At 44.8% G+C, this 16059-nt stretch overlaps 1 protein-coding gene across 7 annotated transcripts in view; it reads left to right on the top strand.

The window, feature by feature from the left end:
* The window catches only part of LOC131260480 (protein groucho), a 162751-nt gene that overhangs the window by 97894 nt on the left and 48798 nt on the right, over positions 1-16059 (top strand). For all 7 annotated transcript variants that reach the window (XM_058262216.1, XM_058262218.1, XM_058262214.1 and 4 more), the window contains one exon: positions 2985-3048. In XM_058262216.1, the coding sequence (XP_058118199.1) occupies positions 2985-3048 (64 nt within the window). The remainder of the gene's footprint in view (positions 1-2984; positions 3049-16059) is intronic.

Here is a 16059-nt window from a genome sequence, read left to right as displayed (position 1 = left end):
AAAGAAAGTGGGCAAAAAAACACGAAAATGGGGTACAAATCACTAAACCTAGAGCGAACGTTTTCCCCTTAACTTCTAGTGAAAGCAAACCATGTCATAATTGTGTTTGGTTTCTCAAGTATAGATCGAAACGTTGAGAGTTTGTTCGGATGCGTTTGAGTTATATGTTTATGCAAAACAAATACTAACGATAGCATCGCCTTTTCTCCCGTTCAAGATGCTTCCAATGCAATCAGTATCATCATCAAATATGCATAAATCATGGCAGACCTAACATAGTAGCGTCCCTTTTAATGGGAAAGGATGTATTCACAGCTTTTTTTCTTTCTCTCGCATCAATAATGTTGCACTGATTTTCCTGCATAAACCGTTCCTTGGGGTGTAATATTTAAAGTGGCATAAAAAATCACATTGAGTTGAATATTCACGAGGCTGAATGGTAACCATGAAGGCAGCCGCCAGTGTGTTTGTTCGTCATTCCACCCAAATCGTAGGGTTAAGCTAGAAACCCCAGAATCACCCTAGCGGATGTAAATCGAAAAGCAAAGGGGATGATGTTCAACTGAAGCAGACAAAAAACTGAAACCTCCGACAGCAACGTTAACAGCCCCAGCAGCTGAGCACAACACATACACACACACAAAATAAAAACACACAAATCAGTGTGATTAAAAATCCGAAAATGTCGGTGAAAGGATTGCGCCGAACCCCGTGGCAGCGTGCTTTCGGGATAGGCAATGGACGGTTGGGAAGGATTTGATTCCGAAAAAAAGGAGAAGAATCATTTCCTTTCGTTCGTTCACTCGCTAATGGATACAAATTAAATCACTTGCCGCATATCCCGAGTCTCCACACTGGTCCGCCTGAGGGTTGCCACCATCCATGCTGAGTACGGTCGATTAATATTCATTCGCGTTCGTGATCCGTTCCACGGTCCCTTAAAAGTGAGTGAATCGGAGCACCCCTTTTTCGATGGATGATCCTTTTTTCATCGTGATTTTCCCTTTCTTGGTAGTCCGCGTTTGTGTTTTTATATCTCAACGAGATGTTTAAACTTAACGCCGAAGGAAATACTGGCGGGAACAGGGATTTGCTCTGTTATGCATTCTACCCAATGGAAGCGGCGATATGTTTTGACATAAAAAGATAAACGAATAGGGATGGATGTAATGGAAGGATTTTATTTACAAATTACTGCAATGAAGGTTGTATGAACATTGTGATTATTTAATTCCGTTTTTAATTCTGTTTTAGTTTTGCTTCGAATTTGTTTTTATAGTTTTTTTTTGTTTTATTTTTATTTAAAGAGTGCTAAAGAGAGGATTTTAAAACGATGATATGACATTTTCCCTTCAACACAGTGTTTTGTTTGCTTGAAAAATAGAACACTAAGAAAACAACCATCTAGAAAATGTTCAAAATTTTCTGCCCAGCAAGATATGAAACAAAGCAAACCATCCACGAGGGTTTCGGTGAAAGCGCATTATATTTCCTTTTTCTACAAATGCCCCAAGATAAGCTGGGTAGGTCGGCAGCCGCTGTTAGGTCGTGAAAAACTCTTCGTATACATTAGCAATGGAAAAGTTTTTTAAGACAAATTCAAAACATGTAGCAACAGAAGAAAAAAAAACATCCACCGATGCATCTTACCATCGCACGGGAGGGAAACCATCTTGGGCAAATATTTGCGAAATTGTGCCAAATTAAATATTCAACAGATTTTATACGTTCCCCTTCTTCGACCGTTTTATGGCGTAGCGTGTAGCGCACGGTTCATAAGCGTACCTTCGCCCTGGATGGTTCCTAAACTCTGGCTCGTTGAGGCTTTCCGCGGGAGACGAGAGAGTAAAGGAAGCGGAAAAATGAATGGTAGAGCGCACATAAATAGATAAAACAGAAAAAGGAAATTCAACCGCGCACCCACAACGAGCGAGATCGTCGGAAGCATTTACAATATAGAGTCGTAGAGTGAATCTGCACGAGGAGGTAAAACTCAACACACACACAAAGGATTTAGTTTTTCCTCGCCATTCGGGGATTTTCAGCTCGCCCGGCTCCGGTGAGAACACAGAATGAAACATGAACAAGAAAAAAAGTGCGAAAAAAAAGTTCTTGTTCAACCATCATTCCGAACTAAAGCTGGAAGGCAAGTGGATGGAATAGGTAAATAAAAACCAGCAAAAAAGGATAAAAATTCATCCCTGATGTGGTTGGACGGAATACACCGACAAAAGGAAACAAAAGTTTGAACAAAAACTAAACAAGTATTAAAAAACGAGTCGGGTGCTAAATAGAGTTCATGTTCACGTTGTTTGCTTGCCGCTACCGCCAGCGGGGGGAGTGGTAGAGTTTAGAGGAAACATTGTGTACTGTTTTTGTTAAGTGAAAGGACTCGGCGGATACTGCATGATATGCGCGTTCGGTGGCTCCGGCGATTTCGCTGTCCTTTGAACCAAATCATGACAAGCGATGTGAGTGTGTCCGTGCCTGTGGTTTTTTGTCTGGCTGTTATTCTGCCGGAAAACGTTTCCTTTCGGGATGTAACGCTCCGTCTGGTTCTTGTTCTTGTTGGGAAACATTGTGCTCTTTGCTGGCATTCACGAGATTTCATTTTCTTTATAGGGAAGTGCTTGCTCGCCATGCGTTTCCTGGTTCCCGGAAGATTGTCGATGTTGTTCCTTGTTTATTTTTCTTATATGCGTCATTAGTTTAGTTTACTGTAACTTTGTTTCGCTTAGACACACTTGTCTTCTTAATTATTCTTTATACTTTGTTTGAAGTCCAACGAGTGTTTGTTATTGTTTGTAAATAGTTCTTCGGGTTATTTTTAAAGATAATAATTTTATATGTTGTTTTATGCTAATTTCATTTCCGGTATATTTCCGTCGTGAATTTAAAGTTTTTTTTCGATTTGTTTTATTCCACCCTCATATGCATAGATTGACGTTTTATTCATCGATATATTATTTCCAATCTATTTCCAGATTGAAGCTCGAGTGTGACAAACTGGCAAACGAGAAAACAGAAATGCAAAGACACTACGTTATGGTAAGTAAAAATAAATAATGCTCACTTTAACGCCTTTTAATCATCCATCGTCTGGTCGGGTAAACTTGGTCGTACCATTAGTTCTGTTTGTCATCGATTTGCCGAGTGCTTCATTTCTTGCGAAATAAACTTTGTCCCCCGTTCGTTGATTGGTTTTCACGTCATCCTCCTGGCACTGGTCCGAGTTGTGGGGTTGGTCGACAAACAAACCCGCACCGGGCCCATCTCTAGCAGTTCGATTGGAGAAAGTGGTAAAATCGTATCATTCCCATTACACTTCTCGCCAGTCTCGATCTGTCCGTTTCTGGTTTCCACCGGTTCCTCATCGGAATCATGCCCCATTCAGCAATCGTTCAAGTAAATTGCTTTATTTTATTAGTGCCCCTGCGATGACCGACGGAGTCAGGGTGGGTTGGCTGCCCTTAGATCTTGAGCGCCTTGATCGTACTAAGCAGACGCAGATTGGCCGAGACGAGACATGTTGACCATCTTCTCGACAAAAATACGTAAGGTGGGGACGAAACTGTGTCGCACTCGTCTTCGTATACGACGGTCCAACACTTGGTGTAAGGTGTTGAAGGTATCTCAGAGGGAATAGAAAGTAAGCTGCCTTGAGATAGGCCTTGTAATCACAGTTCCAGCGCGGGCTTGTGTGATGATGAAGTCGAAACAAACAGTTGTCCACATATTATCATTCCAATTCACCATTCCTTCTCCCTGGTATCAGTATGGGCAAGAGACAAGATTTCTATCTCAAAACAATCACAACGTTCGTCGTGTTGGTTTACACTTTTTCTTACCCGCATAGTACGGCAGCTAAGGAAAAGTTGTTTCTTCTGTCTCTATCAACCCCCGACCCACATATCCGCCAGAAACCGCTCTTCGCCCGATGCTTGGGAATATCGCTCCCGTCCCGTGGCTCCAATGCGATTTCCTACCACCGATAGACTGCCGTTCTAGCCTCTTTTGTCACATTTTCCCGCAATCTCTTTCGAATCTCCCGAATGAACGACCCCGGAGGGGGTAGTCTGGCGAATAGCAAACGGTTCGTTTTCACTGCTGACAACTTCACGCTGGTAAGAGGATACCCTTTTCCGATCCGTTTCTTCGGGGGGTGTTTTCTTTCTGTTCCACGTTGCTTGCTTGTATGTTTCTTACCAGACTCGAGATGGCAAAAAAAACCATCAGATGTGGATGAAGCTTCGTTACGCTACGAACCCGAAGCCTTGGACGTCATGATCGCTCAACGTGGGTTCCGTTGGTAGTTGTATTTCAATTGCATACTGGCTCGTGCCGTTCCGTATCGAAATAAATTCAATCAGATTTCGAAATGATGCTCCACTTCGGCAGTTAATCCCCGTTCGCAATGCAACGATAATCGACGGGCAAGATTGAGAGTTATTGCACATCTTGCAGAATGCCAATCGTTCCGTTCCGCAAAGCGCCAATCTCGTTTCTTCCGCATGGTTCCGGCGAACACGAGGGAAACTACGATATTGGATTGCGAAACAAACAAACACTAGAGAGAGACAGAGTCCTGTTGGGACCGGTTCGCTTTGAGTCATTTAATGCCATTCCCCACTCATGGAGCGTAATGATCCTTTCCGGTCGCAAAGTTCCTTTTCTCCGCACTAGCCTTTTTGCGCTAGCTTTCATTTCGTAATTGGTATTCCTATCTCCTACGAGCAATTTCGTTTTATTATTTTATATGTATTATCAATTAAGAAGCATTTCCATAACGATGCCATGCTCGTGCTACGGGGCCAGGGATTCGAGACAGGGAATCTGGTTAGCGGTGGATTGAAATCGCATTCCATTCCTAGTCGGTTTGCCCCTGCCAGGGAAAACGATGGAGAACTTGCCAACTTGCCACCGCAAACAAACCCCAGCAGCAAACATACATTCACACACACAGGCACATACCATTGTACGGTGGGATCCTGGCGGGATTGCAGGAGGGATTTAGTTTTATGGCTTTCGCAAAAAGTTTTTCTTCGTTCACTCCACAATATTTGCCCGTTTATCGTTGCAGAGAGGATTTTGTCGCTGTTGAATGTGTTTTGCTATCGTAATACAGATCATCGTGTATTTCTAGTTCCTGTCGTATCAATACATTTATAATAATTTATTTAATAAATTTGCTGCTGATGAAAATTAATATTTGTATTGTACGATGCTTTGTAATTGCTACATATTTGACGCATTCACACAAGATTGAGACAAGAGATAAAATACCAAATCGAAAAATATATCTATAAACCATATTTGAAGACACGGTTCATAATATCTCTCGGTTTTGAATGATGGGCTTCATCTGTGTTTACTTACCAACCAATATAAATTTCTGCTTATGTCGTGTTGCGTAGCTCAGTATTGCGATAAACGAGAAGATTTCTTTTGGTTTCGATTCGACTTGGACATATGTTAGAACAGCTCTGGAAACGAGCTGGAATCGATCAAGCAAGAGAAATCGCTGGTTGAACAATAAATTACGGCAATAATACAATTTAATACATCAAGTATAATATGTTACAAGCCGAGAGAGCCGATACCCAGCGAAGAACTTTCAGAGTCGACCCCGAACCAGGTCAAGATTTGGTCCGAAGCGGAATCGACGATGGTGTAAAGCATTAAATTCACTACAAGAGCCTGCATTATCGAATGCGCAATCCTAACACAGCTGCATCCTTCCCATAACGTATTGCAGGGAGAAAGGGGGAGAAGGGTCATGAACTTTCGACATAATCATAATCATAAATTTGTTGCACTTAATACATTGCCAGCTTTCGGGGCGTGAGACTAGAGTTAGAGGGAAGGAACAGGAGGTATCAAAGGCACCCAAGTCCCGAATCCAAACACACTGTTTTGCGAATAATCCTTCCTCGTTCGCGAAAAGGGAGTACAGAACCTGGAGAAACTCCCAAATGTGGGACTCTAGTCACCCGGGAGGTAGATTTTCGGTGAAAAGTTGAGCCGTAAGCGCGGTTAGCTACATATCAAACCCGCACACACGCTTGCGCCCCGCTTTCGCCGATCCGTTGCGCCACACTTTATGACCCCGTTCTAGGAGAACATGCATTCATGTGCGAAAGTTTGACAACCGGTCGTGGGGTCCGCGGAACGAGCGCTGGCGGTCCGAGGGTTATTCGGTTGGTTGGGTCGGGAAAATTGATGGTTTTTCGAGCGGAATGGACCACCGCAAACCGAGAAAACGAAACGCTTGCGGAGGGAGCATATCGCTGGGCATAAATTTATAGTTTTCATAATCGACCATGGTTAGGGGATGGTAGGTTTTGTTCCTGCATCGAAGTGCATTTTACGGAAAAATGGAGATATTTTTAGTGGTGAAAATCCGTACGTCAGTTGCAACGTCTGTTGACATGTTTGAATTTCTTGCGCATAGTTTTTGTTGAATTGACTTAACATTTCTTCAGGTGATGTCAAAATGTGGATCTCTTAAATGAAGTTTTCCAAACAGTTTTTGCGAGAATGTGTATTTTTAGTAAGATTCATTCTAGATTGATCAATTAAGTCATAAAAAGTTAAGAGTAACCGACTGAAAACCCTTTCCATCATTAACCAAAAGCAAAAGGAAAACGAAAACTATAAGAGAGTATAAGAACATATAGAAAGATTAGTAAAATCTGAAAGAAAAAACTTACTATTATATAAACCTTCTGCCTATAGGTAATGTTTTGGTATATTCTATTTCGGGTTCTTCTTCCCTCCACCATGACTCCATGGACGGGTAGACTATTTTACCTATCGCCACCATCATTTACCAGTTCTCCAACTGCTCTCCAAGGCGGAAAAACATCCCATTCGCTTTGGTATCCGCGGGAAAGTATACATAACTTTACCAAAAAAAAACCCCCTTCCAATCCTAACGTTGTCCTCGCAACGGTGACTTAGACCAAACGACTCTTTGCCGCTCTCACGGTACAAGCTATGAGGGGCGTACTTCACCTCAATAACCTCGCACAACAATGATGGTTGCTAGCCACCATCACCACTCACAAACCCTCCGCGATCACGAGGGGTTCACGATATCCGGAGAACATTTTGTTGCACATCTCGTTTCCCCGGGATGTGCGAATGCGGTGCATCTCTTCGGCAGGGAAATTGCACTTTTCTAGTGTGCCACCATGTACTTGCTGTGGTTTAGTCTGCATGTGCGTGTATGTTTGTTGGAGGTCGGTGGTACCTCTGGAAGCGGGGACTTTATACCTTGATGTGAAAGCAGTCACACAGATGACTGTCAGGTAACGGCATGCGTTGATCTACTGCGAAGGCTCTTGATGACGCTGGTGGATGATGATTATACCAGCGAACTGATACTCCACATCGTGCGTTCCACTTGCCACCAGCTCCCTCTAGTCAACATCCGACCGGCGTCAGCGTCCGAATTCTAGCAACAAAGGATGTGAAGGTACGAATATCCGGGATAAAGAAAAAAAAAATCTGAAACGGATCCCTTTAGCAGTTGCACCGTCGCATCGCAGATGCACCTAACGCATCAGCATCTGTCGAGGTGGATAATGATTTTTTGTTGTCGAGCTGAGTTAAAACCTCGTCCCTCCCATCGTTCAAAACACACACCGTTCCCACAAAACGTCCCAAAGCGAATGCATGTTTCGTTGTCATCTGCCTTTTTTTTTTTCGTTATTGTTGCTTTTTCCTCTTTCACCTCCCCACGCCCAAAAGCTAGAGAAATCTCTTTTAACCCTTGGCCGTAACGAGTAGGTTGGGATGTAGGACCCACTTCTGACGGTCGCAACATTTTCACACATCGTAACTCCGAGGCACACAGAGAGGCGAGCCACTTCGTTTCCATTTTGCGGAAGGCAACATCGAACGAGTTGGCAAACGAGTTCTGTTCTTGTGCGGAAAGCATCCAACGCAAGGGAGTCGGAGACTGAAGGTGGGCAAGCATATGGAACACCAGGAGTACTCGTGTGTGCGCGTCCCGGGTTCGCCCGCTCGACATCGATGGCTGACGACTGTACGGCTGCACTTTATTCGATATATCAACCACCGGCGGGCCACCTCCCTGGCCCAATATCTCTGCCGGTGCCATCCATACCGGATGTTCCATTCCATCAGGTTCCGAATGGGCATTTTTTATTCCTTCTCTCCCGGCCGGCGCCTCCTGAAGATACTTTTCACCAATTGGCATCGGGTTGGCTGCGAGAGTGTGGACCGTGGCATGGTGTAGCTCGTCTAGCTTGCGGGAGGGAAAGAGGTGGAGGAGAAGGTGGGGGTATAAAAAGTGTGCAAGTAAAATTGAACTCACATATCCCGCCAGGAACCTTCCACCAGCACCGGCCGGCCGGGTGCATCGCCAGTATATACCAGCTGCAAACGTACCAGATGCTGACACCGAATCGGGATGTATGTGCTTTCTGGCGCATGTATACTGCCGCCCGGGGAGGGTGGAGAACCGGTAGCGGTAGGGGAGATCCTGTGTGGCAGTAGTAGTTGCCTTTAGCCGCAACAACAACCACACGCGCACCCTTTCCGTCGCGCATTCGTATCGTCGTTTCCGGGCGCCACTTTTTACCGTACTTAACACCGCTTAGCCTGTTTCTCTCCAGTTGATGTGTGTGTGTGTTCGTGTTTTTTCTTCTACTAACCACCATGCAACAATACAAAACTGAGCTGAAGGGAGCCGGGGGTGTGCTGGGGGCAGAGAAAGACAACGGCGTGGAACGTGTTCCGGTATATTAATGCATTTCGGGATCGCATCTCCTCGTTGTGAAACATGTGAAACATTCCGGCGAGCATGGGAAAAGGGGGCCGCGAAGGGGAAGGGCAGATAGACAGACATTCTTGTACAGCCAGCCATCCTACCCGGGGTACGCCAAACCACATCCGATGTTTCCAAAGTGCACCCGAGGGGCGAGGAAGAGTGCGCGAGGCAAAGGCAAACGGGTCTTCATTCCACAGTCGGACGCGCTGTGGGTCGGCCTTTTACTGATGTGTACTGGTGGCAGTCGCTGTAGGTCGAGCATGTACCCATGTTGGACAACGAGCTCGAGCCAGGAGAAGTCAGCCGTAGTACCAGGGTGCAGGCCCACCTTCACAAGAAATTAGTTTTCTGGGAACGAATGCTGGACTCTAGGGAGATTTACAAAAGGGGCTGAGGGTTCCGTCGTCCGCGCGCACGCCTGTGTGTGTGTGTGTTTCCCTGGCTAGTGTAAGTTCTAGCTCTAGATTGGACTTTACAATTTGTGGCTAGCCAAGGTTATGCCACTGTAACCCCGTCCACCACCCGCCACCGTCCGATGCTTGCCGTTGCCTAGGTGGATGAACTCGACCTGGACTTCCAAAAAGATACGATTCGCTCGTACGACGGCCACTTCCGGACACGGACAAGTGCAGCAGCTGATGCTGATAGCGTCGGTTAGAAACCACTTCATAGAGAGACTGGCTACTTCCACACCTCTTTAGTCCCCGCCGGCGGCTGCTGTTGCTCGTGTTAAGTGGGTTAGGCATCATCGTGCTACTTTTGTAAGGTATCGTAAGGCATCGCTTCCATCCACTCCTCCGTTCCGTTCCCGAGCGCAGAGCGAGGCACCTGGTCAAGCGTCGGTAAAAACACACACACTCCACAGCCACCCCACCCACCTCTTATCTATTGGCTTCTAATCAGCAGAGTTTGCAGCAATGTAACGGTGGTGGTTCGGTGGAGTCCAACGCTCGACCATTCGGGAAGGGTTTCTTTTGTTCTGCAGCGTGTGTTGTGTGTGTTGGGGTTTTATGTTCATTGAAAATTGAAAGGATGCACAAAGTGCTTGATGGGTGAAACAATGTGCAGCTTGAACCGCAAAATATGCTTTCTAATTGTTGTGGTTCTGTGGGAGTGTGGCAGTGGAGGTGGTTGCCGAGAATGAGGCAAAATCCCCCTCCATGGGCAATAAACATATTTTCCCGCTGTTTTATTGCTTTGAAAGGCGATAGACTTCAGTTATTTATCTCGGTGGCTTTTGCTTTACGGACAGCGCGATGTGATGCTTACATGATTTGTGTATGTGTTATTTCATCAACCATTTTATTTCAAATTTATTAATGCTGAGGAACTAAACATTCGAAAACTAATTTTTGCAATTGTTTATAGTGTTTAGCTTGAAATCTGAAAACGAAGAAATGAGATAAAAAAAAGCTTGATTGAAGTAAGAAGTAAGACCAACTACAAACCGGTTCTTGATATCTGTAAGAGGACGCTATAGAAGAGATAAATTGGAACAGTAAATGAGACAAAAAAAGAAACATATTTGCAAACTCTATGTGAGCCCTATGGTTCGTACAAATGAAGATAAATTATACTTGGTCCTATTCCTATTCTTACATCAAATTAATTGAGTATCTTAATCCAACAAGATCGAATAGAACCGATTAGCTGCAAAGAAAGACAGGTTGTATTTAATAGCTGTATATTAAATTGATGCTGTCCTCTTGGTCGACAGGCTTGAGGACCCGCTTTAAACTAATTAAAAATTGCTCCGTAGAAAATGTAGGACGCAAACTTTTAAAGTCGTTATAGTTATCCGCAGCTGGAAAGTCACCCGCTTTCCCCAACGTTGGTCCGAGTTTGCGCTTGTTTCTGCAAACTTGCCATCCATCCTCGCACCACACGTTCGTCTCGCTGTTAATATTCGCTCATTTATTTTCATTCCTTACTTTCTGCGATAATAATTCATAATAACTACATTATGACCGCCGGGAAAGCTCTTCGAACGTTTTCTTATTGTTTTTTTTGTGTGGCGTTCTTTAGCTATTTATTTCATCCCCCCCCCCCCCCCTCCTCCCCTCTTGCCGGAGTATTTCTACAAGTGGCCTTACTTGACGTTGACGCAGAAAAGAGCTTTCGCATAACTGCCTGATGCACACCGATGTTTTAAAAAAAAAACACGATCTCGTTGCCTCCGTTCCGCCGTTGGAGTACCGAAAGAAAAATACTAAACTTCAGCAACGGAAAATGGCCAAGACCACCGTCCCTCCGCTCTCAAAGCATTCCCATCTCTCGCGTCCATGCACCATGGCGGGGTAATAATTTTATTCTTTATGCAAATTTAAGCATAATGCCTTTCTCTCATACACTCGCTCTTCCGACGGTTATCATCGTCATCATCTCCGTCGTCGTCGTCATCATCAACGGCTCCAAAACCATGACCTCCGACTGTTTAACTGACACCGGAAGGAAGGGCATGGCTTTGCTTTCGCCGGCTCTTTAATATTCTATTCCACGCTAGAAATCGCACCCTGCTGTCCCACCCGGTTTCGGCTTCACAATCCTTCACTTCCCGGTTGGTCGGTCGGGTCTCGTCGCTTTTGGTAGTCGGAAGTGGTTGTAAGTGGTGAAAATGACGGTGAATATTTTGACCTCCCGTGTGCTCCTACGTTCGTTCGTTCGTTCGCTCGGTACGCGACACGCTGCACACGCGGAAGAGTCCGTCGGTAAGGAAGTTTGGAAAATCGGTTCGCGAATGGATGGAGACATTTTTGAACTTTTCCTCAAGGAAAGGAGGGAGAGAGCGCAGCACTGGGAGCTATTATTATTTTACGAGCTTTTCGCACCCCCATTATCCGTCGTGTGGCAATAGAAGGGAAACATGATGTGAATATTTAAATGATTTTTTACATCCAGTGGTTTCACTTGCTATGGTTTTTTGTCCTCAAACATAAAACACATCGTTTTTATTTATATTTCGTTGCAATGGAGAGTTCATGTTTTACATTCACTAAATTAAACACAAATAAGTACATTGTTTTCCCAATGTAACAAATAACTTATTTTAATAAAATTTTAAATGTTTCATTTCTTATAAATCGAACGAACATCCAAAATAAATGATAATATGTTTATATCGTTCTGCAAAATATGCGCTGATGGAGGCGCCTGGTCGTTCACTCACCCGGACATGTAAAGAAAACTAAGTAGTTCACAAATGGCTTGCTGCCACTTACCAAACCTTCGTTTTTGTCCTACAAAGCCAATGCTTTATAGTAGTATTCCATAAAAATTTTATATATTGTTTCAACCAGATGCAGTTTGCGGGCACCCTAGTACTTCGAACAAAAAGGGTTTCTATTGTTTTTTGTTCATGCGAAAAGAAAACTTTATGCTTTTCGACATTGTTTCCGAGTCCTTCCTTCAACTGAAAGGCAGTGTAAAAATACCCTCATCGACGCCGTCGTTCGATGGTGCCATCGTAATAAGCTTCACGTTTTCACTGCCGCCAGTTGGTGTTGCCCGGTTTTTCGCCAAAAACCACCCGATTATGGGTTAGGTCGGCGGAGGCCCGAGGCGTGTCGGGGCGGCAGTGTGGATAATGCCATAAAACCCTCGACTTCCATTGTGCACGCTGTCGTGTTGCTTTCTTCTATTTGTGGTAGTTTTTTTCACCCTGAAAATTAACAACCGCTATAAAGATGTTAATATTATCGCTCGCCGTGCGGATCCTTTCATCGGATTGAAGATTTCGTTCCGTTTCCTTCCCGGGCGAAGTCTGTCGTGTTCCGGGAATGTTGTGTTTTTTTTCTTTTTGGTTTTCCGTCAGAAAGTTGTGCAAACTCACACTGCCTTTCGCCGGTAGGTGCTGCTAAGCAGTCGTGTTCGTAGTCGCCGCTTGTTGAAGCCGGCGAAGGTTGCCACTGCTACAAATTGGTCTATTAAGGGTTGCTCTGGCGTTTTCCAAGCGTGACACCCCTTGGCCACCGCCCGTTGGTACGGTAGATGATATTATCTATTATACGGGTACACGGTTTACGACATGGTGGTGTGCCGCTTTGCTTCGAGCAGTTGCAGACACATCGTCACGCAGGGCGCAGAGAAGGACGTGAACTTCTCATAAAGTACCCTTGATGGTTCTCCTTCGATGGCGAGCTTTACGACTTGCTCGTGCTTTTTCATGCACTCGGCTTCCCCCTTTTTTCGCCTCACACTACATCTCTAGCTTGAGTGAGTAATTATATTTTTATTGGTAAACTTGTGAAACCAATTGAAATCCTCTAGAAGGTCATGGTAGAAAGAATCGGTGGGGGATTGTTAAATATAGGAGTAATTGTCTTCAACCGAAGAACATGATGAATAGCACATAAGGTGTTGGGGTTGGCAAGGGATTGAAAACACATTTGCTTGCAACAATTATACACCAAAATGATCTTTTTACCGTCGATCATTTTCGCTTAGTGTATTATTCATTTGATAAGAAGAATGGGAATAGAACTTGGTAAAAATAATTGCGTTCCAATATAGTAATAATGAATGTATGATATTCATTGGACGATGTACTTAAAACGATATATGAATCGAGAATCGTTTTACTGTATCAAATTAAATCTTTCATATACAATTCTCTTTGAAGTGTTTACTGTTTCGAAGGGTTCGATTGCTAGAGGAGGGAAATTTCAAGCCATCGTTTTAATTACTTCCCTTGCAAACCCTACTCACAGCACATTCCAGGGAAAGGTCGTTCAAATGGCATTCGACTATACGTGTTCGCAGCCAGTAACGGCGAGGTATCGAAAGCGATAACGTGTCGTAATTGAGTGTCCCGCTCAAGACTTCGCGCGACGGAAAATGGTTACCGATTCGCTAGAACAGTTCCGTGCGACGCTGGTCTGGCAAAACCGCATCCTGGGCATGTTTGGGTGCCACATGTACGCGGGCGCCCATCGGTTCTCCTACCGTACCGCGCTCATCTGCTTCGCCGCCTTCTCCTTCATCGTGCTGTCGCTGTACAGTGTCGTGCGCACGTGGGGCAACATGAGCGAGCTGGTGCTCAGCATCGTGGCCACCTTCTACGCCATCATCGGAGTGGCTCGGTTGGCGGTGGCGCTCGGCAACCCGGCCGGATGCTACCGGTCGGTGCGGTTAGCGGAGCGGGTGTACCTCGGTGCCGCCCGGGACGATCCGGCCCAGCAGAGCGTGCTCGCGAAGTACACGCGCCTGTTCCGCCACAGCGTGACGGTTTACACGAGCAGCTTCGCGCTGGGCATCGTCATGATCGCACTGATGCCCTTCGGGTTCTATCTGTTCGTTGGGCAACGGTTTCTGCCGCTCGGTGTGCAGCTACCGTTCGTCGACCCTGGGACGCCCACGGGCTACTGGAGTACGCTCGTCGTCCAGCTGGTGTACATCTTCATCGCCCCCGTTCCGCTCATCCCGTCCCAGAACATCTTCTTTGCGTTCATCTTCAACATTTGCATACAGTACGAACTGCTGATCGTACGGCTGGACGATTTGAACGCCACGATCCGGAACGCTCGTCGGTCCGGGGCCGAAGGCGATAGGGCCGAAATGCACGCAAAGCTGGTGAAGATAATTCAGTTCCAGCAAAGCTGTACAACGTGAGTTACTTAGGGCACAACTTTCGGCACCAAACGGGTTATGGTTTGTGATCTACTTCACAGTTACATCGTACACATCGAGAAGTGCTACCGCCAGCAATCGTTTGTCGAATTCTTATGCAACTTCCTCCAGGTGGTCGTCACGTTGACGGAGCTCAGTCGTGTAAGTTTCCACGATGCAAAGAATAAGTATGCGGTCCCATAATTCCTCTTTTTTTTTTTTTGAAAACTCATCAGTCCTTGTGGCTACCTGGGTTGTTCATCCTGCCCGTTGCCTTCATACAGATGTTGATCCTATGCTTTCTCGGGACGCTCATCGAGCTGCGGAGCGATCAGTTCATCGTCAAGCTGTACGACATCGCTTGGTCCGAGATGGGCCGCGAAGAACAGGCCCTATTCAAGTTTATCTTACAAAGTGCCCAAAAACCGACGCAACTGACGTGCGCTGGCTTTGGCCTGATTAATATGAACCTTTTTATGGCGGTAGGTGTGTTCGACAGGAAGGAGTTCAACAAGCAAAACATTTTAATTGATTTCTTTCGTTTTAGATCAACAAGAAAATTTACTCGCTTTTTATGCTCCTGCAAAACTTTAGTGACTGAAGGAACTTATTTCTATGACAGTGGCACACTCGTTTATTCGTACATCTTAAACAATGTTGTTAGTGGCACAGTTTCCTTTTTACGCTTGTTCGTTGTTGTCTTAACTGAGGATAAAGAAGCTCTGCTCTTACATTTTGTTAGCTGTTGTCTACTTTTAATATTGTTTCAAACCGGTTCCGTTTGAATGTTGTTATTAAATTTACACATGTTGTTATACATCATTTCAAAGCACTGATTTTCACAATGTTCTTTTTTCAAACTAGAAACACTAAAAACTAGTGGGCAACCAAGTACTCGAAACACAATAAAATTTTTGCACGCCTAGAAACTATTGTTGAGGAACTTGAAATATATCTTAAATCCAGGATACCGTGTGAAAATATTTAAAAAAAAAAACTGTTGTATTTCCCATTTTTCATATCTCCCATTTCAACCGAAATTGTATCAAAATGTTTCTTTGTCTTACTGATTGATACATCCTCTCGTGGGATTTATAGTTTCTCTTGCTTAGTTGTTTATTGTTTTGGATACAAAAATGAAAAATCCGATTGCATCCGAGAGTATACCATGCTCTATGGTTTCGTAGTTTATCTAGAAGTGAGTTATTGCAGGCGTTGCACCAGCGGTCGATACATAAACTAAAGTGCATATTGCCAACATTCCGGAGTCTGATTGCAGTTCTCGTCTACTCGATGTTTTTTTTTCTCATGCAAACAGTACCAACGCTGTTTATTTCTCTTTTTGGTTTCCATGATTCTTTGAATAAAGCATGGTTTTTTTACATTTCCCATTCCTTTTCGGCGTACGAGGGAGCTATCTGTTCCGTGGCAGGGTAAAATTCCATCCGCGTATCCAATGTGCGCAGCAACATCGTAACCGCCACGGCTTCACACGGTGTACGGATCACACGATCTACTTCTTGGATGTGGTCGTTCCTGCGTGGGAATGGTTGCGCTGCGTCGACTTCGACATCTGCTACCCTTCGGAGGTAGATCCCTGCACTCGATGGTGGCGCTATCGTGGCGTGATGGAATTTCCAACCGCTCCCATGAGCCTC

This window comes from Anopheles coustani, chromosome 3 (genome assembly GCF_943734705.1).
Source record: "Anopheles coustani chromosome 3, idAnoCousDA_361_x.2, whole genome shotgun sequence".
NCBI classification, from domain to species: domain Eukaryota; kingdom Metazoa; phylum Arthropoda; class Insecta; order Diptera; family Culicidae; genus Anopheles; species Anopheles coustani.
Note: the sequence above shows the minus strand (reverse complement) of the source record. Positions and strands in the feature narration are given on the sequence as shown.